Source organism: Acinonyx jubatus, chromosome C1, assembly GCF_027475565.1.
Source record: "Acinonyx jubatus isolate Ajub_Pintada_27869175 chromosome C1, VMU_Ajub_asm_v1.0, whole genome shotgun sequence".
Lineage (NCBI taxonomy): Eukaryota > Metazoa > Chordata > Mammalia > Carnivora > Felidae > Acinonyx > Acinonyx jubatus.
In genome coordinates, this window is record NC_069381.1 from 25,402,803 (window position 1) to 25,425,695 (window position 22,893).

Sequence of the window (22,893 nt, forward strand, 5' to 3'; positions counted from 1 at the left end):
GTTTCTGAAAATTAGATGTGTTTGCATTCTGTTGAAACATGCTGAAGATCATTAGAGAGAACAGGTCAAAAAGGCATTTACCACTTTAAGGGACTTGAAGGGCTTAAATATTACAATGTGCAGACAGTTAACACGGGGCACCTTAAGATAGGTTCAGAATAGAGCACTTTTCCCCTCTGCTGTCTGGATAGGGTCAGGGGGTCTGTGGACAGACAGACATCCCCCTGAGCAGCCAGACCCTGGGATCCCACTGACAAATGGGACAGCTCATCGATGCCACCCACACAGGCTGGCAAAATGGTAGGTGTTCGGACAAGGTCTGAATAAATGAATAAACACATGTTTGTGTTTCTCTATCTGCCTTTTCCTATCAAATGCTCTTCTGGATAACTTCTATGAGAGACTTCTCCAGGACGTTTCATGCCTAAGCTATACAGATAGCAACCCAGGGGAGCTTAGGGGAGCTTAGGGAGATACCACCGGGATCCAGAACCAATTCTGGCACTGAAACAACTAGGCACCAGAAAGGGAGCTACTCCAGATGCTAGTGCCTCTGATCTTCGGTCTTCTCCCCAAATCTTATTCCCACCCTATTCCATGCTGCCTTGCCCCACCTCTCCTGCTACTGACCTTCCTTTCTGCCCTTTCCCCAGACCTCTCAAACCAGGTTCCCAGCACCAATTCCAAGGCAAACAAACCCTGACTGGTAGCTGCAACATCATTCGAAACCTCCCATCTACCTCCTGCCTTGACTGAAGCCTGTCTCCTTCTCCCCAGGCTTGTGTTTCCCCTGCAGCCCTCTGCAGTGGAGAGCTTTCTCCCACCCCCCAGTATTTCCTTTCGCAAATGTTTGCTGGACCCCCTAAGAAACTCTCCTCTGATCTTCACTGAGATCTCACCCCACAGACACCAACATTTTCTCTTTAGCCATAAGTTCCCCATCCTCTCTTCTGTCCTTATCTAACTTTGATTCCACGGTCCACCATTATGATCATTTTCTTACAGACCCACCAAAGTCTCTTGCTCCTTTTTCCTTTTATCAGCCTGGATGACAGCAATCATGGATGAACTCTCAACCTACATTCTCCAGGCCCTGTCCCCATACAACAGATCTTTGCTAAAGGAAAGGCACATGAATAGGAAGATTGATACCACTATTAATTCATGATTACCCACCCCCAAAAATCCTAGATATTGCCCGGTGACTCTGCCATTAGCTCTACACTCTTCTCAAAGACTTAAGCCTTCTACATGCCCCCATACCTCTCACCCTTCCCCTAGCCTCCCCACACTATCAGTTGATGACCTTGCTTTAGCCTCTGTGGATGAAACAGAGGACATCTGGTGGGCATAGCCTCTCTCTCAGCCCCCAAATCTGCACTCTTGTCTGCTTATGTGCTCATCTACTTCTTCCCTTCAGATTTCAACAGAGAGATGGCTCCTTCGCCTTTCAGAGGCCAGCCCCTCCTCATGAGATCTGGTGTCCCTGCTCAAGGTCAACCATGTCCATGAGCGTAGCCAGGGCCTGCTGTTCTGGGACTTATGAGAGTCCACCTGTGAGATCTTAAACTCCATCATTCCATTCTTTCCACTGTCGCCTCTATATGCAGCAGAGTTACTAGGTTTCAATGCTCCTGTTGTCCTAACATAGGCCCCTCCAGCCCTCTGGCTCCCTCATTTCTCCCTGCCTACTGATCCGTACCTGGCCCTTCCTTCACTACCCAGTCTGGACCTCAATACTCTTAACACCCTCAATAGTCTTATATCTGCCATTGATGAATTCTACCATGTAGATTCATGGTTTCCATGGTAATTGAAGCTTCAGTGCAAGTTAGCCCTCTCCCTTATCTGTGTTCTTCTTTGACAATGTCTCACGGAGGCAACTTCAAACATTTGCCACTCAGTTGAGCCACTTAACCCTATGCGTTGGTTTCTGGTCTTTGCTACATTTGACCTCTCTGGAGAATCTGACCCTACAGCTCCTTCTCTCTTTGTGAAACTCACATTTGTTGGCTTCTGTGTTGCCTCTTTGCTCTTCTCTTACCTCTCTGACTGATCCTTCTCAGCCTCCTTCTTGTTCATCAACTCCTCAAAATTAGTTGTCTAAATCTGGGTAAAGAATGTACATTTGCACATTTCCTGAAAATTGTCTGTGAGTTTACAATTAAATCATAATAAAAGTTACTAAAAAGTGGGGGAAGAGGGTGTTCTTCTATGTGGTTCCATCCAGTATACTGACTCCAAAGGATGTCCAGGTGCCATTTTCAAGTAGGATAGAGACTTTGGCGTCAGGAGTTGAATCACAGCTCAACCCATTAGCTTTATTACCTTGGGCAAGAAGGTTGACCATTCTAAGCTTGAGCTAAACATAAAATATGGATATTTCCACTTTCTTCACAAATAAATTATGAAAAATGCATACTGCAATGCTTTATACAAGTATAAATGGTGTAATAAATGGGAGCTTTATCAATATATATATACACACATATGTACGAATATATATATACATACATATATATATATACATATATATATGTATATATACATATATTCTGGCACAGTCAGTACATCACCTAGGGGTAATAACTACAAAGGAGAGGAGAGGAAGGTAGGGGTAGGAGTGGTAGAGGAGAGAGAGGGGAGGGGACAGGAGAAGAGGGGATGAAAACAGAATTCTGAACAACACTAGTGTTTAAGGAGTGGGCCTGAGAAGCTGGTCCAGTGAAGGCCACCAAGAAGGAAGACAGCCACCTGTTAATTTTCATGGCATTTAATTCTGCCGATTTGTGCCATATTTCCCACATTTCACTCCCATCTTCCACTCCCATCTTCTGAGAATGAGGGAGATGATTCAGAGCATTTTGGTCATTTTCCCTGTGCCATATGGTATGTTAACAGCAAGGCTGCAACTTGTACTTAGGTCTCTGAGTCTTGAGTCAGGTGTTCTAGCCACCAAAAAGGCTTTTTTTCTAAACAGATACACAAGTATGTGTAAATATATATGTATGTACATACATATATATTTGTACAGCAAATAATTGACTTTTCCACACAGGAAAAAAAATAATGCATGGTTTTCTGTCAAGTGTCTACTCTATGGCTCACTAACTGTGTCTCATCTGGGGCTGGTACTCAGTTCCTATTCTCTGTCAACACCGATTTGTAGTCACAAGAAACCAGGCCTCCAGGTCTCCTGGTTGTCAATTTGGTCCTCTTCACTCTATTAGTGGCTTACAGTGTTCCCTAGAGCCTCAGGGTCCCTCTGAGGTAGCCTAGAGGCTGCTCAGAGGGAAGGGGAAGCCCCAAATCCCCTTCCCCTACTTCAATGGAAGAAGCTCCATTTGTATCTGTTTTATTTATTAGGCTTCTGTAAAAGCTTATTTTTAAATATTGGGCTCTGTATGTAAAATAAGTCCTACGAGCTCTATATTTTATGACCCCGCCTCTATCTGGGGCTGAAGAGAATGAGTAGGTTTCACGTTGACCTCAGTGTACTTTGGATGATCAAACTTGTCTAGGAGTCAAATTAGAAACTTCTTCTTCTTCTTTTTTTTTTTTTTTTTTGGGAACTTATTTCTTTGGTGGGACTGAAAGAAAAGAAAAACCTGTGAATACCTAATTTCAAATTTCAAAATGAGGGCACAGTCCTATATTGCTCATTCATTTCAATCACCGGTTCATTCAGGTCATCCTTCAACATTTGTTGAGAACCTATTATTTGCCAGGCCCCATGTTTTAGTAGAATTAATTGTGTGGAAAATGAATATTTAAAATCAAATCATATTTTAAATGCATTAGAGGAAAAATAATACCACTGTTATTAGTGGTGAATCCTCTTTAGAATATGATCTTTTTGATAACCTGCTTATTAGTGGAGCTATCCTGGAATTCAAAGAGTTTTGTCCCTTTTTATTCTTAAAGTGGGGTTCACTTAAACTTCAACAAAATATTACAATTATGATAGTAATTCTAACTAATTAAAAACAAGAAATTTTTTTTAAAGGAAAAACTTTCAAAACGGCCAAAATAAGAGGAACCCTTGAATCTGATATCTGTCTCAGCCCTTGGCCTTCAGGAAAGCCGGAGGGGAGGCCATCCAAGTCCAAACCCAGGAGGGTCTGCCTATCTCTTCCTGCTTTCCAATGACCCTGGAGAGAGAAAACAGGAGGGGGTAGTGGCATTCTAACCTGGGCTGAGAATCCCCTCTCCACCACAGTGAGTGCTGGTCACCTTCCATAAAATGGCTTGTTTAAATTTCGCCATCACTAGGGAGAGGAGGTTTTGTTTTCTTAACTCACAAGTGAGGGCCCTGTGGCTAAAAATGATGCAGGAACCTGCCCAGGGCCAGCAAGCTAATGCAGCAGAGTTGTGATCTACATCAAAGTCTGTGTGCCTCCTGAGCTGTGTGATTGCAGGAAGATTGGCCAAGACCGTGAGGGAAGAGGCTTCTAAAAATCTGTGAACCGTAGAGGCTGAGGGTGTGCTCCCAGGCCGGGGGAAGCTGTGTGCAGACAGAACTCAGCCGCTGAAACTAAACTGAAACTAAACACTAGTGTGCACAAGCCTCGCAGGCACACCAGGATCATCTCCCAGGGAGTGCTTTCAAAGCCACCACCTCGTCTAGTCCTCACGGTAATGCCATGGAGTCATGGTCTATAATCCTTGCCTTTTAGCAGAAAGAGAGCGGGGTGGGGGGGGGGGGGGGGCGGGGTGGCGGGGGATTCAGAGAGGAGAAGAAACTAGTTCAAGGACACCCAGCTAAAAAGTGGTGATGGTTGGATTTGAATGCAGTTCTGACTGGCTTTGTTTTCCATGATTCGACTGTGAACTTCCTTCTGAAACACCAGCCCTTCCCTACCCCGGGCAAAGTCATGTAAACTACCACTGTTACTAAGAGAATAGTCTTTCACCAATGAAAAGGTCTTGGGAGAGATCAGATTCCACTACTGCCTAAAGGCATTGTTATTCTGGCTCCTCAAAAGGAGTTATGAAAGAACAGATTGGCCAAGGTTCCCTTGGTCCTCAGACTTGATAACTCTATGCCTCTCTATACAGCTGGTTTCTTGGCTCCCTGGAAATGGAGTGTTTGCTATCTGATTATTCATTAATTCAATCATCCATTCAGCATATGTTATGGAACACCTACTATGTGCCAAGCCCTGTTCAAGGCAAGTGAACAAAACAAAAGTCCTTGCCCTATAGAGCTGGTGTTCCAGAGTGAGGATGTTCATTTCCTTGTCAAGCTCTTCTCGATTCATTCGATGTTTCCATATCCACAACTCCATCTGACCACATTAACACAAGATGGGCAGGGTAGGTACCATCATCTACAGTTACAGGTAAGAAAATAAGCTCAGGGAAAATAGATGATTTGCCAAATTGCCCATGGCTAGCTGGTGGCAAAGCTGAGAGTTATACCTAACGATTCTTCTTTGGTTTGCTTTTAAAAATATCTTAGCTAAGTGGAATCGTTGAGATAATATAGCCAAGATCAGTACATTATTAATTGTGGCTCATGGCTGCCTCAAACTTGAGTGAGAATTAATACATTTAAGGCTTATTTCAAGGGGGTTTTCATGACCCTCTTCCAAGATTACTCATCAACACGTGAAAAAAAGGAAGTGGGTCTCAGCTCTACCCCAAGCCCTTTCTCCTGGATCCCTTTCTGTGCATAAATTTCATCCTGGTATGTAAGCCTGGAGAGAGGCAAAGCATCTCCTTCTCAAACTAGGAAGGATCCAAAATATAACTTTATGGTGGGCGGTGCACCTCCTTTTCCAAAGGGGCACTCAAAAGTGCAACTGTTGGGGCACCTGGGTGGCTCAGTCGGTTAAGCAGATGACTTTGGCTCAGGTCATGATCTCACCGTGTGTGAGTTTGAGCCCCACATCAGGTGAGCATAAGCCTCACTTCGGGTAAGCTCAAGCCCCATTCTGGGCCCTGTGTTCTCTCTCCCTGTCTCCCTCTCTCTCTCTCTCTGTCCCTCACTCACTTGTGCTCTCTTTCTCTCTTAAAACAAATAAATAAATAATAATAAAAAAGAGCAACTGTTGGCTTTGTTCACAAACTCCGGAGAGGCTGCTTACTTTTGCGCCAGGAACCCATCTCCAGTCATGTGCACAAACAAAAGAGAGATGCACACAGAGAGTAAAAATTAAAAGCCAGCTAATGTTGTCCTGGGGGATGAGGCCAGGGGCTTCTCTACCACACAGGCAGCTGCTGTCCTGTCCCAGTGAAGGAAAACGTTCAGGATACTATTTTAAGATTTGGGGGATGGGGGCTAGGCCAGGCCAGCCTCAGTCCATGTGATAGCTGAGGATGTGGGTGGCAGGGCGTTTGAGAACAAGACGACCATGTGTGTGGGGTTAGAAGATTCCCACGGAGAAGTGTTCTGATATCATGGTCCATATTGCTCCTTCCTCGCTAAGAGCATTCTTCTAGAGTTGATAGGTCTGTTTATTGCTGAGTATGTAGAAAGAAACAAAGGCATTGAGAAGGAGGGTTTGGGGTGTGTATGTGTTATAATGAGGAGATTCGGGGTGGCATCATACAAGGTGACCTCCCTTCCCATCTAGGTATAGCTGTGATGTCTTTGTGCAACGAGTTAGCAACCTGCTACAATGGGTCTTCCCCATTAGACTGTAAGGTCCATGCAGGGCAGGGGCCATGTCTCTCGTCCCCACCTCTGTATCTCCCGATCCTAGTACAGGCCGTGATATGAGAAGATGCTAACTAAATGTAGTAAGTTAATTAGCCAATGAACCCAGAGCCCAAGGCCTGGGGAGCACTGAGTGTGAGGCGGGCCCGTCTGGATGAGAGCCTGGACCTCAGGGACCAGGAGCTGGGCTCCATCCTGCACACGCAGCCCAGCTCCTGGCCAGCCTCCCTTTCCCAGGGTGCCCTCACCTCGGCAAACTGGCCTGTGGTCGCTCCAGGCCGCAAACATGTCGCTCACTTTCATACAGGTGATCCGCTTGGACCCTTGCAGGTCATAGCCCTCGCTGCAGGTGAACTGGACGCTGGATCCTAACCTGGGAGACAAGGCGTGTCTGTGAGCTCAGCCCTGGGCCTGCCGGGCCCACCCAAGTGCTTCCCGTTTCCACAGAGAAGTACCACACCGAATGTTATTTCTCCTCTGGCCTTTAATCTCTACTCCACTGTTTCATCACTTAAAGTCTCCATTGAAAGGAACATCTGCTCCTTATCGTCTTTTTTTTTTTGGACCATTTAATGGTTTTAGGATTGAGTTAAAAGGTGACTTTTGAGCAAAACAGTCATGCTCTAAGATAAGTACCAATTAGGACAGCTAAGAGTGGGCGGATGATACCCATACACGTTAATGAAAATGGAGGATTATGGGAAGATGCCTTGATTATTAGAAACTCTGCAAGATGCACCATCTTGGGCCCCTGGATCTCCAGATTATGGGAGACATAAGCTGCCTGCTATCACATCATTACTGATGAGGGCAGTTCTTGTACCCCAGGGATAGGTGTGCTGGCTAACGCTGGCAGGCTGTGGCCCTTCCCTTCTCCTTAAGGCTACAGGCAGTCTTCCCAGGACTGGCCCAGGAAAGAATGCCAGAGGCCACGGTTCTTCCTCAGAAAGTGTCTGTTCCTGAATACACACTGTCCTCTGCTTTGTACCTCCAAGAAGATCAGCCCCTGTCTCCCCCACCCCCAAACCAGGCCACCCACCCTTCTTGCAGTCAGAAAGTTCCAGAACAGGTCTTACCTGAAATCCGAGCCTAGTCTTTTGCCCCTTTCAGGTATGCCAGGGTCTGGACACATATTATGCCCTTGGGACACACCAACCTGAGTTACTACAAGGCAAAAAACAGCACAAACAGAGATGGGTAATCACAGGAAGGCACAGCTAGGGCAGTGGCTCAGGGTGGGGGGTGGACACAGAGACAGAATGAGGCCCTGCTCCGTGTGGCTGTGTGGGGCTGTGGGGTCTCCTGGGCTCAGGTTTTACGAGCATGTAAGGTGGGGAGGTGCTTTTGACAAATTCCTTTGCGAGCCAAGTCCAAGTGAAATTCATCAAGAGCATTTGGGATCAGAGGCAGGCACCCCAGACTGGCAACCACCCCATTCCCTCATCCCACCCCAGCGACCAGAGGTGGACGGCCCTCAGCCCCCGGTGACCTCCTCACCCTGTGCTTCGGATCCAGGGGTGGTGACTCTAGATGGGATGATCACCCCCAACCTCAGCCCCCAATGGAGAAATGACTCAAAGAAAGTTAAATAAAAGGTGGATGTGTGATCAGGAACGGTAAAGAATGTACGAGAAAGCTGCAGTCTGAGGTTCAAAGCAGGGACTTTAGCTCAAAAGTGGATATTTCTGCCAAGAAAGCTCTTCCCATCAGACGCCTTCTCAAGCTGAGTAAGCAATAACCAGAGCACCCCCTGTCCAATGCCACCGGCCAAGGGCACCAGCGGAGATGGCCCCGGCGGTGGTTCTGGCAGATGGTGTGATGCTCTCACACTTGCCAGCACCCGAGTTCTGTTTACACAACCATGTGCAAAGTCATCTCTGCCAAAGGAGAAGCCTGGTCAGGGGCGGCGGATACACACAGTTTTCTCCTGTCTCCAGTGGACAGGGTAGAAACCCTCCAGCCCCTGCTGGCTTACTGTTCTCGAGATGCTCACACTCATGAGGCTGGAACTCTCTCACACCCCTGGATTCCTGGCTTTCGGGATGACCAGGAGCTGGGGCCAGGCACACAGCTTGGCCAGAGGACTTCCGTTCAAGGCCTCGCCAATCCCACGATCCCAACAGCACCCTCAAGACAGAGATGACGGGGGGTCTGCAGCGACATTCTCTGAGTTGGCTCGTGTGCCTCCTACCCACTCAATGCCCCACAATATGAGCAACCCACTCACCCACTCACTCATTCCCGCACGTGAGTGCACAGCAAGCATTAATTGAGCACCTAGTGTGTACAAGACCCTAATTTAGATACCACAGGAGATGCAACGGTCAGATGTCGGAGATGACCACTGTCCTCAAGGAGCTCCCAGCCAAGTGAAGATGTGAAATAGAAACAAACTGCAGAACCACGATGGGGAAGTGATGAAAGTGGCAGCCACAGGGAGATTGGAAGGGAAGACCCATCTTCTGTTGCTGAAAAGAATGGAAAGCTGCCTAGTAGAGGTGCCATTTAACATGGATCCTCTGAGACAGCAGGATTTGAACACATGGTGACAGAGGAATGGCAGTTCAGACAAACAGAGGAGCATGAAGGGTGAAGCGAGGACATGGAAACAAACATGAGGGTTGCCCAGTGTGGCCAGAATAGGAGAGAGGGCGTTGAGTGACGTGGAAGGGTGGGGGGTGACGCTTCAGAGGTCAGACTTTTCAGGGGTTAGAGTCTGATCCTAAAAGTGATGGGGAGCCACTGAAGAGTCCTGAGGGGGAAGGGCACAGTAGGATGCTCAGGGGGATGCCAGTTCCTGTGGGACAAGCGGGGGAGTGTTGTGCCTGGCGGTGGGGACTGACGTGAAGGGATGGGAGTGGACGTGGTGAAGAAAGAATAACCAGGGGTCATGGAAGACTAACTCGTGGGGGGAGGGAGCAAGGGATGTCTTCACCTGGGGACCTGTGAAGCCCCATCTTAGACTCACTGAGTTCGGAGCTCATTTCTACAGTTAGAAGGCTGGTGTAGACCCCGTTCAAACCTCCAGGTACCGCAGGGTGTGGCTGGCCAAGGGGACCTGGGGATCTGGACAGACTGTACACAAGCCAGACTCCCGGTGTCTTCCTGGCCGTTTGACATTGAGCTCAGGGCCTCTTGGGCAGCCTCCCCTTCTCCAACATTCCATAGGGCCAGGGTAAAGCCAGCCACTCCCAGCGGGCACTAGCCCTATACCATCCCCTTCCTTGCTAAGCCTCTCCTTCCAAAACTTTCCTGTCCAGGACCCTCCAGGCTGGGATAATAAGATGGAAGTGCGGTCTCCAAACCCAGAGCAAGCTCCTGCTACCCGGAGCCTCGGTGTTCTGCAAACAATAGGAAGGAAGGAGACAACGGGTCCTCTGGGATCCTCAGGGAGGCAGAAAGGCTCTGTTTTAAGAAGATGAGGATGTCAGTCCTGAGCTGCGCGTGTGCTTTATCTAAGCCAGCCTCACCGAGATCCACCCGGTACTGAGGACTTGTCAGCTAAGCATTTGCCTTCCTCAGGCTTGGCCCACTCACCCCTGCCCACGGACCACACCCATCCCAAAGTCCCCGGCGCCCACACATGGGAACCGTGCCCAGCCGGTAGCACATTAACACGGTACAACAGTTTCCTGCCCTATCACTTGGTACTCAAACCACCCAGGGAGCAGACAGAGCAAAGGCTTTGGGATGGGGATGCAGCTGGACCAGAGAGGAGAGGCCACAGCAGTACACACGTACCCAACCACAGCCCTGCACGTGCGCAGCCAACACTGCCCCCCCACTCCTTAAACCGCCCCCTGGAAGTAAGGCTCAGGCACTATCCTGGAAGGAACCAGCCCAGGGGTAAGTGCTCACACCCCCCGCCCCTGAGGCCCTGTCTTCCTGGGAGGACTGACAGCAAGAACTTCCAGGCTCCCCAGGAAACAGGCAAAGGTAAATCTCAATGAACACTTTACTGAGTTATGGCATCAAGAGGGCTTTCCCCTCTCTTCCCTTAATCCCAGCCTCCCCCGCCTATTCAAAACCAGCTGCTTATTGATTCACTGTTGGCTACAGAGGGATGGAAGAGAAGGGAAAGTGGACCTTACCCCCCAAACCCACAACACTCAGAAAAGCCATGCCTCCCACCTAAAGGGAAGGAGACATGGACACATGGGCAGTCATGGCTGTGGCCGGGGGTCGGTGGTGCCCACGGACCGCCTCGTGAAGGCAGCAAGTGGGGTCCAGGATAGGTAAGTGGGGCCCACTCTTCGCCTGAAGTTCAGGACATCTGTCCATAGGGAATGTGGGCAGAACACAAAGGGCGGGACACCTGCAGACATTTGGTGGTGCCTCCTTGGCAGCTGAGCTGTGTGCCCATCCCTCCCTGAGGAAATCTTAGAACGGAGACCAGTGTCTTGTAGTAGAGAGAAGTGTATTTTTTTTTCCCAGAGTTTCTGCATTATTTCGTTAGAGTAAGATTTCTTCATCTTTCTGAGAGAGCTTCCGGCACCTCTGAGTAGCTACTGAAAAGCATGCCCCGCCCCCTGCCCCCCGCAAATGCACTCACAATATCACATGTAGTTTTTAGCTAGTTCACAGACCTCTTTAAGTCCTAGGTCAAGATGGCCCATGTGAGATCCGACAGCACCCTTGGGAAGAAGGGAGGGTAAGGTTTTGCATCCCATTTCACAGATTTGGAACCTGAGACGCCAGTGCCTGGGGTACCACAGTCACCTGAAAACACACTGGGATAAAAACTTGCTCTCCAAACTCTGGGCCATTTCCCTGAAGTTTGCTTCTGGCTCCAGGGCAAAGTCTGAAATGAACTCATGCTGACCTCAGTTCGTGTGCTCTCCTGTGGCTACAGAAACAATGAGCCTGTGAGGGCCAGGGCCGTGGCTGGAGCCTGCTCTGCAGACTCCTGGCCTAACCCTTGGCTCTCCGCACCCCTTCCCCTGCTCCTCTAGCCCACCACAGAAACAGGGCTCCTGGCTGCCCTCTGCCATCAAGGCCAGAATGCTAGGAGCTGATGGTCCCCAGAGACGGAGAGTGGAGACTTGAAAGACCAGAGAAAATGCCACAGCCAGGCCCAGTTCGGTCGCAGCTTCTCCCCCCACCCCCGCCCCCACCCCTGCTCCCTGCCCACATCTGCACACAGCTCTGGAGCCACCACCGGCTGCTCTCCATCCCTCTCAGGAAGTACTTCCAGCACCTCAAGGCAAGGGAGCATGTAGAGGTGAGGTGAAAGGAGGTTAAGACTAAGGGGAGAAACAGAAGGAGCGGACAGCAGAGAGGATGCAGAAGAAGGAGGGAGGGGAATGGAGGGAGAGAGATGCAGAAAGGCAAAGGAAGGGCAGAGGAGGTAGAGCAGAAGAAGGCCAGTCTTCTGGGGGATCCCAGACCAGGGAAAACTCTCTACACTCACCTTCGAACAAAACTGGATTCTTTGGAAAATCTCCAGTGCTTTCACGTCCAGCCTTCTGGGGTGGCCCAGAACCTTCCTGAACCCCTTCTTATGCTCTAGTCTAAGAGCCCATTAGCACAGGCTCTAATCCGTTGTTTCCAGGGTGACATTCCAGCCCATTCCCCAGCCATTGGGATTTTATCTTTCAAACACCAATAGCAGAAACATGTTCCCATAGACAAAATCTTCCCATGGCCAAGCACAGAGACCCCAGCACTGCCCCACAGGCTTGAGCACAGGAGCCTACCCTCTAGCCGGCTCTTTGCCCTGCCAGATCCAGGGACCCTGGTGCAGGGTCTTGCCCTGGGAGCTGGACTTGGGCCCCTGCAGCCTCCAAGATCCCAGCTGGGGGTGACTGACTCCCAGGCAAGGAACAGAAAGAGGACTGTCTTAGCAGGTGGAAGTGATCAAAAGGAAAATTAAAGAGAGAAATGTAGCAGTAATGACTCCCTGGACGGCAGTTACAATGGGAAGTGAGGGAGAAAGAGGAGGAGGGAGGGAAGTGGGGAGAGGAGGGGGAGGAGAAGGCAAAGGACAGACCCTGGGGCTGCTCACTGGCCCATAGGTCAGCATATCCATGTGCAGAACCCAGGACAGAAGGAGGCAGGATTGAAGGGAAATCATTCCAGCATCATCTGGCTTCCCCGCGGTCACAGCGCCAGCAGGTCTGACCCCAAGTGAGAGGCTCTGCAGGCAGACACTTACACACAGATGTCTTCTGGCTGTTATCTTTGCTGGGCATCAGCTTCACACCTCGAGACTTCAACTCAATTTGCTTCTTGACTAGAGAGGAGGTAAGAGGAAAAACAGTTTAAGTTGTTATCTGTGACTGGGGATGGGGTCCTTCTAGAATGATCCCCTCTCTCTTGGCTTGGGCGGGTCAGAGCCAGAAGTAACTCTGGGTGAGGACATACCAAATTGTCACCCTCCCTGTATCCACACCCTTTGCAATGTGACTTTATAGTTCTTTCCATTAAAAAGATGGAGTCTATTTCCTCATATGTTGACTTTGGGTTTGACCATTGGGATTTTGGAGGTCCTGACGTGCCTGAAGGCTTGAAAATTGCCTGCCAGATCAGGCTTGCCCTCTCACATCCCTGCCATCACTGGGAGAAGACAGGGCTGGTCCCAGGAGGATGAGGAACATGGGGAGCAGAGCCAATCAGCTTTGCCGAGCCCAGCCTATACTAGCCGACCTACTGTGGCCAGGGGAAGCTGAGTCCTGGAGGTCACTGGGGGATGGTGCCTGGCTCAACCAGGTGGTGGCCCCATGACTGAATGGGATTTTGATCCCATCTCTAAGTCCAGTCCACAGCTCATCGGGAGTCTGCTACATAGCACAGAAAAAGCACCAGAGCCCAAAGTGCACAGTTCCCAGGCCATACCTCTGAATCTATCTACTTCCTTTGTGTCTGACTGCCCCCATTCCCCAAGGCATTCTGCTGGCCTCTAAGGGCTTCATCCTATCTTCAGTTATACTGCTTGGTGCATGTGCCCCAGACCCCCATGCCACCTCCCAGCTGGCCCCTGCCAGGTGACCCAGCCCCTCTCAGATGGGTACCAGCAATGGTAGTGGCAACTGCGACCAGGCACTTCCTATGTGTCGGACCCTGGGCTAAATGCCTTTCAAGTTCTCTACTTGTATGAGCATCCTTGACTTGTCTATTTCCCCCACACCCACTAACGATCTATCAGGATCCATCAAACCCTTCCAAGTATATCCCAAGTGCAATTTCCACATTGACCACCCTGTTCCAGGTCTCTGGTACATCTCCCCTGGTTGCCGTGACCTCCCATCTTCCCCGCCCTACATAGTCTATTCTCAACACAAGAGCCAGAGGGATCCTTTTAATACATAAGTCAGACCATATTACATCTCGCTCAAAACTCTACAGCTGCAACTTGCCTCTCGTATAAAAAAAGCCAGAGTCTTTTGAGTGGCCTTCACAGACCAATCTGCCCTCCCAGCACCTCTCCGACCTTATCTTCAACCTCAATCACTCTTCTCCAGCCACACAGGCCTCCCTGGTGTTCCAAAAATATGTCAGGCATGTTCCTGCTTCAGCCTGCTAGTTCCCTAAAATGCTCTTCTCTGAGGGTATCTTCACGACTCTCTTCCTCTTTTTCCTGGAAGTCTTTGTGCAAACACCAGTTCCTCAGAGACCTTCTCTGACCACTGTTCACAATTACATCGCACCCCAGCTCCCCTGCACCATTCGCTACTTTATCTCCCTAACTTTCTAACACACTGGCTCATTTACTTCATGATTTTTTGTCACCCCGCATTGCAGCGTAAGTTCCATGAAGGCAAGGATTTTTGTCTTTTGTTCACTGGTGTATCCTCAATGCCTGGAATAGAGCCTGGTACATGGTGGGCCCTCGATAATCATTTTGTGTGCTCCTTATATGTTCAACAGCCTTGACCCGTGGTTACTATACCTACTTGATGGATAATAAAATTGTGGCTCAGGGTGGCTCAAGTGATTTGCTATAGGTCACACAGCCAGGAGGCAGCTGTGTTCTTGGCTGAACCTTAGCATCTTCTCTCATGACCTGGCCCCAGGGCAATCCCCTAAGGGGCCCCGTTAGCCTCCAGAATCTCTCCCCTGCCCCAGCTCAGGCCCAGAAAACTCAGGTACTCACACTGCATACAAGGTAACATGCCAGTCCTGAAACTAAAGCCCACAATGATCAGGCATGCAGGAGCCCATCTCTCAGTCCCGGACAGCCCCCAGCTCTGCCTGCATCACGAAGTTCCCCAAGGGTTTGTCCCCTGGCAAGCTGCTAAGCTGAACGCCTGATCAAATTCAGTTACCACCACAGAGTCACTGCTTCCCAACGTGCATTCAAACCCTTTTTATAAATGTGCATTACTCTCCATGTGTATCCAGCAGGAAAATTTCCAATGAACACTAACGTGGACCCATTATCAAACAGAGGGTATTAGTAGGGAAACATGCATTATTCAAGCGTAGCTAATACAGTGCAGCAGGGGGGAAATTCCTCTGATTCAGTCATCCCTAAGAGAACAGGACTGGTCCCAGTACTGTAGGGATAGTTCAAGCTCTTCTCCCAGATGTCCCAGCACTGGGGCTGGGGTGGGGAGAGGGGCCTCCATGACTCAGTGCTTCCTACTCAAGGTGAGGTCTGTGCAGATGGCTCCAGGCACCTGGCCAACAAGGAGGTGAGAGTCTTTCCAATAGCCTCGTTTCACGTTCTAGTGTTCTCTGGAGGAAGGGAGCTGAGGAGGGACCAGTGCACCAGGAATGCCATTCCCAGCACCAAATGCTACTTGAGTTTTCCTTGCAGCTGCTGAAGGGGGAGCATGAGGTGTATGTGGACATGAAGGGGTGGCTAAGAGGGAGCCCTTCTTCCTCTCTTCTCATGGGTGCACTCAGGAAGAGGCTCCAGAAGGAATCCTTCCAATTTCTGTGCCCACCCTTTCTACTTAGTCCTCTCCAAGATGGGCTGGGTAACCAGACTGGTCAGTGCTTTATACACCTGGAGCAACAGTTAGCAGTGGATAATGTCATCATCCTCCCAAGCAGGAAGGAGCTCCTGTCCTCCCTTGTTTCCTTCCTTCTACCTACCACAGGATGGAACTTGTTACAGTGGCAAGAAAAAGTGAACAAAAAGGAAACTGGAAAGCTTCAGGGAGCTTCTTAATTTACACATAAACTTTGTGAGCACTTACTCCTCTGAGCTGGTCTCAAAGCTGTGTCGCCCATGCTGTCTGTGTGCACCACGCACAAGCCTAGGGAAGGCAGGGGCCGTTCTCTCTGGACAGGATTCCTCACACCAACAATGGAGTCTTTAGAAAATGTATGTCCAGGTCTAGCTGGCCCAGGCCCAGGTTCTGGGGAGGGGAGCCCATACAGTGGGCCCACACCATCCTAGGAGCTGACGAATGGGTCAGGAAAGTGTCCTTGGTTGGGGCTCAGCCCTGGGCAAGATCCACATCACTGGAGATGTTAGCATCAAGAAATCACCTCCGTATGTTGGGGTCTCAGTTTTTGAGCAAACCCAAGGAAGTGGCCACACCCTGAATGATACATAGCCACTTTGTCTTTTAAACAGTTTGACCAAGTAGATGGTGAGTGATCAGGGAAAAAGGAACACCATGGGAAGCCGGCCACGAAATGGCTCAACAAAGAACTAGCTGGGTAGACCAGGTACGAAGCATCAGAGAACAAGAGCAGTTCTCCCTCTAGATGTCCACAGTACACTACTGACACACATAATAAATGAAGGATAAAGTAGCAAGGACCTACAGAATTTCTGGCATGTATTCATTCACATTGTTCGTTCGTTCGTTCGTTCATTCATGGAGCGCCCACTAGTCTAGTGCCAACGATATTACACTGGAGCTCCAGTCTCTAAAATGGATTCTGTAACCATTCTGCGTCTGTTGACGCACTGCAGATAAAATGGAACCCCGGGGCTGGCTACACTTGAACGCATACCCCCGATGAACACATGCTTGCACATATATCCATGCACACATACACATTCGCGTCTCCAAAGGCATGCCCTCAACAACACATTTGTGTACTCATGTACACACGGCTACAAACACATACAAAATAGAATTCACACTTGTACACGCTTTTTCACTGTATGTGAACAAAGTCAGGGCTCCCAGAGAAGAGTGCTGGCTTTAACTGGTTGATGGAAATCTTACTAGGTACATTCATCTCCTCCGAATGATAATGACTACAGGAGACTGCCAGGCTGCTCCATTCATCCTTTATATTCTGGTTAATTACAAGACATTTCCCCGCTGTTGTAAAGGTTAGCGGGACACATGGTACACATTTAGCTAGAAGAATCTGGCAATACAAATGCCTCTCTAGTCTGCAGCATGAGTTATTGGGCTGAGCTAGCAGGAGACAAGGACCTGTTAGTGGAGGAGGGGAGGTGCTCAGCCTGTCTCCAAGGCTCTGGGAATCATGAAGCAAATGGAACCTGCAGCTTCTTCTCGCCCCTGTGAAGCCAGACTTCCCTTCACAAGGGGGGAGCCCCTGCACTAACCCCGATCACTCCCCTTTGCCCACCACTTGGCTGTCCTGATGGCTGGACCATCCTTTCATCTCCCCACACCTGTTCCTTCACCACACCCAGTTCAACCAACCTTAGAAAAAATTTGCAATGTATATCTTTCTTTCAGGATTCTAAACTCACTCTTTTTTGCTTGGATTTTATTCACTCTCTGTAAACCATTCCCCAAAATGTTGTAGGGCATGAGCTCCTCAAAACTGGAATCTGATTTTTCCCTTAGAAAACTTGGTGGGTATGCATCTTGCACTCTGCCCCTCCCTCATCATTGAGGGCCTGCCTCCTGCTTGGCCACCAGCCCTGCACAAATGCTTGCATTACTCACAGCTCTCTGCTAGATGAAGTCAGTATCTAGCACACTGGCTCCTCATCTCACTCAGATCTATGCCAAAGATGTAAGATTTGCTGCAGATGCCCAAGATCTAATGCTTCAAGGTACAGACTATGGAAAACAACAGTGGGAAGAGCAGTGATACGGAACAGAGCTGGGGAAGCCTCGATGTCACAAAAGTTGAGGTGTCTGTTGCGAGGTCAGTTGACCTGAAGGATAAATATAAAACTACTGTGCCAGCTTTGACCAGGATGTTGCCAACACACAAAGAGTGAGGCTTGGGAGCACCATTGCTGCTACTGTACTGGCACGTTCCATGGTCATGGAAGGCTTCAAGAAGATTAGCAAAGCTGTTAATCCGGTGGAAATCAGAAAAGGTGTGATGTCGCATGTTGATGCTATTACGGCTGAACTTAGGGAGAGCTGAAAGCTGTGATAATTTCTGAAGATACTGCTCAGTTTGCTACAGTTTCTGCAGATGGAGGCAGACAAATTGGCAGCATCATTTCTAATGTGATCACGAAAGTTCAAAGAGCATTCCCACAATATAGGGCAGGAAAACCCTGAATGATTAATCAGGAATCGGAGGCACAGAATTCGACTAAGATTCCGTAACCTCCTTACTTGAATAATACATCCAAAGTTCAGAAGTGGAAATTCCAGGATGCTTAGGATTTCCACCGTCCGGCCCATGGTACCCACTCTTGAAACTTCCACTGCCCAGTGGAAGTCTTTGGTTATGACTGCCGACAATGCTCTCAGTACACTCTTTTAGAACAGGATAAAGCTGACTTTCCGGTTAAAGGAGCCCAAGCTCCAAGTTCTAGCGTCACAGAAGGAACCCACAAAGCTGCTGCTATTGATGGTGTGGTGTTTGGAAAAGAGAGCCGGACTCTGAATTTTTAAGCTATTTTGCTTCAATGACTTACGAAAGGTTGGAGAGGTTATTGTAACTGAAGATGATGCCACATTCTTACGAGGGAAAGGTGACAAGATTCAAAATGAGAAATGTTCAAGGAATCACTACTGGTGACCATGGAAAAGAAAAGTTCAAGGGACACCTGGCTTTTGCTTCAGATGGCATAGCTGTGCTGAAGGCTGCCGGGAAAAGGGACATGGAAGGGAAGGAAGAGAAACAGTCACAGGTGCACTGGATGATACAAGACCTGCTGCTGAAAAAGGCACCGCCTGGGTGCTTTGCTTTGGTGCCTTCTAGGCTTGAATTCACGGCTCCCGCTAATGAAGAGCAAAAAATTGCTACAGGAACAATGAAAGAACACTCAAAATTCCAGCAGTGACCACTGCCAAGAATGCAGGTGTTGAAAGATTATGGATAGTTAAGAGAATTATGCACAGTTCCTCAGAAGCTGGTTATGCACTATGCTGGGTAATGTTTTCATCAGTGCAGCCACGGGTTGTAAGATGTACAAAGCAACTAAAGGTTCTAAGAAGTACTTTGTTGGCTGCTGCTGGTGTGGCCTCTTGGTTAATCACAGCAAAACTCATGGCCACTAGAATTCCTGAAGAAGAAAAGGACCCCAGCATGGTAGGTGGCAGGCAGGGGCATGTTCTAATTTCTAGAATAGTGCTTTGCCATTGTTAATGGGCTGCAGGGTGGTCTTCACAAGCAACTTCTGAGAAGCCAGCTGGAGAAAACGACCAGAAGAAAGATGTTTAAAGGAATCCCTATGGCCATCGGTTGTTGGTTTCAGTGGCCTTGGCAATGCCGTTTTCTCTACCTGGCACATCTTTTCCCCTCTTCTCTGTGTGGCTACCTCTCATTGGTAAAGGCCTGAGTCAACAGCCATCTCCTCTCTGTGGTTGTGTCTACACCTTGAGGAGAAGTCACTGCCCTCACAAGACTTGGTTCAGACGTGTGTTGAAACCCGTATCACACTGCAACATCATGTCCGGTTCTCCCAGCTATTTGTCCCCCGAACTCCTATGTCTATGTCCTGTGACTGACAGAGGCCAGCACACAGACAGTTCACTTGAAGAGTCTGATGACTGAGTGGATGAATGACCAACTGTTAGAAGAATATGTGCTTTGAATTCATTTCCTGGCAAAGGAAGTAGTTACACTTGAAAGCAGGTGAGGTGAGGGGTGCCGTATTTTATGTTCAGGATGTTTTCAGTTCAGGCTCATTTTGACTGAATTTAGAAGCTTGGCTTCATAGACCCCAAGCTCTGGGCTCCTGAGCCTGGTAGCAACAACCCTGTGATTTGTTCAGAGGCCCTGGAGGCACAGAACCTAAAAAATGAGGCTAGCAAGGGTTTAGCAGCTTAGTTGGTGGACAGGAATAGGACGGAAGAGTCTCAGCGTGGACCACAGGCTGCCCGAGGCACTTCTGCTCTGGTCTGAGACTACAACTCAGTCACAAGCAAGAAAAAGACAAGTTCATGTGGAAAACAGAAGCTTTGGTTTGTTACTACAAAAAGCATCTCGATAAATGCAAATTGGTTTCCAATGGACAAGTTTATTCTGCAGACAATTAAGATTTGGAGTTGGACTTCTAGAAAGCAGAGGGGCCGATTCTCTTACTGTGGAATATCTCCCAACTGCTGGTTACCAGAATTAACTTGACAAGATAGGCAGTGGGTGGGACAGCAGAGTAGGGCTAGGATTTGGCTGAAGGGTGGGGGTGGGGGGGGGAGGCAGTAGACAATGACTGTCACCTCAGAGTGGCAGCAAAGAGCCCAAGTCTGAGAAGCCAGAGCCGCCAGCTCAATCTCTCACTGCACAAGGGCTTCCCCATATAACAGGGAGACTGGTGACCGGTGGAGTCTGAGGCTTGAGGGTTCCATTGCCTGTGTACCTGCCATGTGCCGGATATTGCGACAGGGTCTCCTTTTAATCGCCAGTAGACCCATGGGGTTAATATTATTCCCTCTCTGCAGACCAGCAGGGCAACAGTGCAGTGTGCTGCCCTCTCTGCCAGGGAAGACCCTCACCAGTTGTGATCATTGACCACTGGGGGCATTTAAGAAAGGCTCTTCTCACTGCCGTTCCTTGTAGGCTTAAAGAAAAAGCAGGAAAGCAATTAACGCTCTGAGAAGGACTGAAAATAGCCCTCGCCTGGAGGCAGAAGGATTGATTACATAACCTCAGTGGTCTCCCAGACCTGGAAGCAACTGTGATTTCTGTGGTTGCCAAACACTTCTGGTGCAGGAGCCTATGATTACGCTCTTAGGTAAATGTTTACTACGCAAAACAAATCAAAGAGCAATGGCTCTGGTTAACATTGGTGGTGTGGGGGGTGAACCCGAGGCCCCACCCACACAGTCCCTATCAAAAGAGCTGCTGGCAGAACCCCTCTGGCCTCCAGGGAACTCACTTTGCAAACCACTCTTTTGGGCTTGCCTCTGTCAAGTTACAATCATTATGAGGAGGTCTCCTGCCCAGAGAGGGGATCGGTGGCCTCTGACTCCATGCTGCCTTGAGTCTTCACATCTCTCTCTCCAGCACAGACCCTTGTCTGAGCTACAGACTGACAGACCAGCCAGCTTCCTACTAGACAGCCCCCCCACCCCGCCCCTGAAATGCCAACAGTCCCAGAATCAACGTGTCCCAAGCAAATCCACTCTCTTCTGCCTCTACCCTATACCACCTTGGTTAATAGCCTCATTTTTTTACCCGCTCACTCAGGCTAGAAACCAAAGGTTCAGGCCTGAGTCCTCTGCCTCCTTCCTCCACCCCTGTCACTCCCGGATCTAACGAGTCCAGGAAAGTGACCATGGGAAGGCCTCTTTTGGTCTCCCTCTGCCTCTGCCTAAACCCTGGATCCTTGTAGTCTCCAAATTCTCAAAGGCTCTCAATTGTCCTCTCATTTTCATTCGAGAGCAATGAAAGATCTTCCTAAAATAAAATGTGATCACATCTCCCTTTTGCTCAAGACTTCTGATCCCCTGTCTTCAGGGCAGCTTTTCACAGTGTGTGACCCCTGCCTCCCTCTCTGACCCCAGAGCCCCCTGCCCTCACTGCTGACCTGTGTCCTGGACAGCAGGCTTCATGCTCAGTCGGCACATGTTTTCATTGAAAGGCCTGGGAGCAGGTGTATTAGGCTGTGGACCATCTTGTCTCAGCTGCAGACTGCCCAACTCTGGCCTGCCGGCACTACTGTGTCTACAGACAATTCGTACATGAATGAGGCTGTGTTCCATAAACCTTTATTTACCGACGCTGAAATGTGCATTTCATACAGTTGTCATGTGTCATGAAATATTCTTCTTCTGATTTTCTGCTTCAATCTTTAAAAACAGATGGCTGCATCTGGCCTGCAGGCTGTCCTTGACCAACTCCGCTCTAGACGCACACAGGTGTCTGGGGTTCCTGAGACTCAGCGCTTTCATATTCTCTTGCCTCCGTTCTACCTGGACTGCTCCTCATGGTCTGCGTGGCATCTCTCCAAGGCCCATACTGATGTCACTGCTACATTTTTTTTTGACCTCTTTAAGCGCTTCCAGCAAAACTAATTGCTCTTTTATCTCTTATCCTAGAACCCTTCACTGGGCCTCAATTACAGCTCTTATCTTGCTGCTCACAACTTCTAGATTTATGCCTGTTCCTCTCTTTAACTTGTCCTCCTTGAGAGCAGAGCGTGGCCTGGCCATGTCCACCTTTCTCTTCTTCCACGTGGTACTGGTGTCACACAAGAGTGCTTGTTAAATTCAACACGCTCACCTGCTTTCTGACAGCCGGCTTGAGGCACAGTCACACTAGAAGAGCCCTGATGCCCTGGTTCCCTGTAGTCGTAGTCAAGATTGTGTGTGTCCAGGAATAGCCCTAAATTCTGACCGGACCAAGACAGGAATGGAATGCACCGTGTTTCAGGTTATTTGTTTATTCGTTCAACTTATGATTTGTTTTCTGAGAAAAGAACTGTCCACGGATACAGTTTGGGGGTTGTAATTATTAGCTCTGAAGTGCCATAAATCACTTGAGACTCTAATGCCATAAAGCTGAGCACCGTTAAGACTGACCCTGTGCTGCTGTTTCCCCAGGTCCAGTCCTCACGCCTCTCTGGCCTGCTCTGTGCCAGAAGCCTGACCTCTGTGGACTGCTATGGCAAGGGGTCCCGCTGGGAAGGCTCATAGTCTCCCAGGGCACACAGCAGGCCCACACAGCAGGGACTCTGTTCCTTATTCCTGGCTCCTTTTGGGTTGGCAGATGGGAGGCACAGCAGACTTGAGGGAGAGGGAGAAGAGAGAGATCAGGTTACTGATTCTGGCCCTTCTTCCTGCTCTGGTTACGGATTCTGGCCCCTCTTCCTTCTCTGGTTACTGATTCTGGCCCTCTCTCCCTGCTCTGTTTACTGACTCCTGCCCCCCTCCTCCAGCTCTGGTTACTGATTCTAGCCCCTCTTCCTGCTCTGCTTATTGATTCTGGCCCCTCTTCCT

At 49.2% G+C, this 22,893-nt stretch overlaps 1 protein-coding gene across 5 annotated transcripts in view; it reads right to left on the reverse strand.

The window, feature by feature from the left end:
• CSMD2 (CUB and Sushi multiple domains 2) overlaps nt 1–22,893 on the reverse strand; it is a 595,308-nt gene that overhangs the window by 286,638 nt on the left and 285,777 nt on the right. For all 5 annotated transcript variants that reach the window (XR_008293800.1, XR_008293801.1, XR_008293802.1 and 2 more), the window contains exons 7-9: nt 12,816–12,893; nt 7,738–7,825; nt 6,910–7,034 (exon numbers count right to left, since the gene is read on the reverse strand). Coding sequence is in view for 2 of the 5 variants with exons in the window: in XM_027059738.2 (XP_026915539.2) it covers nt 6,910–7,034; nt 7,738–7,825; nt 12,816–12,893 (291 nt within the window). In the remaining 3 variants the exon portion in view is untranslated. The remainder of the gene's footprint in view (nt 1–6,909; nt 7,035–7,737; nt 7,826–12,815; nt 12,894–22,893) is intronic.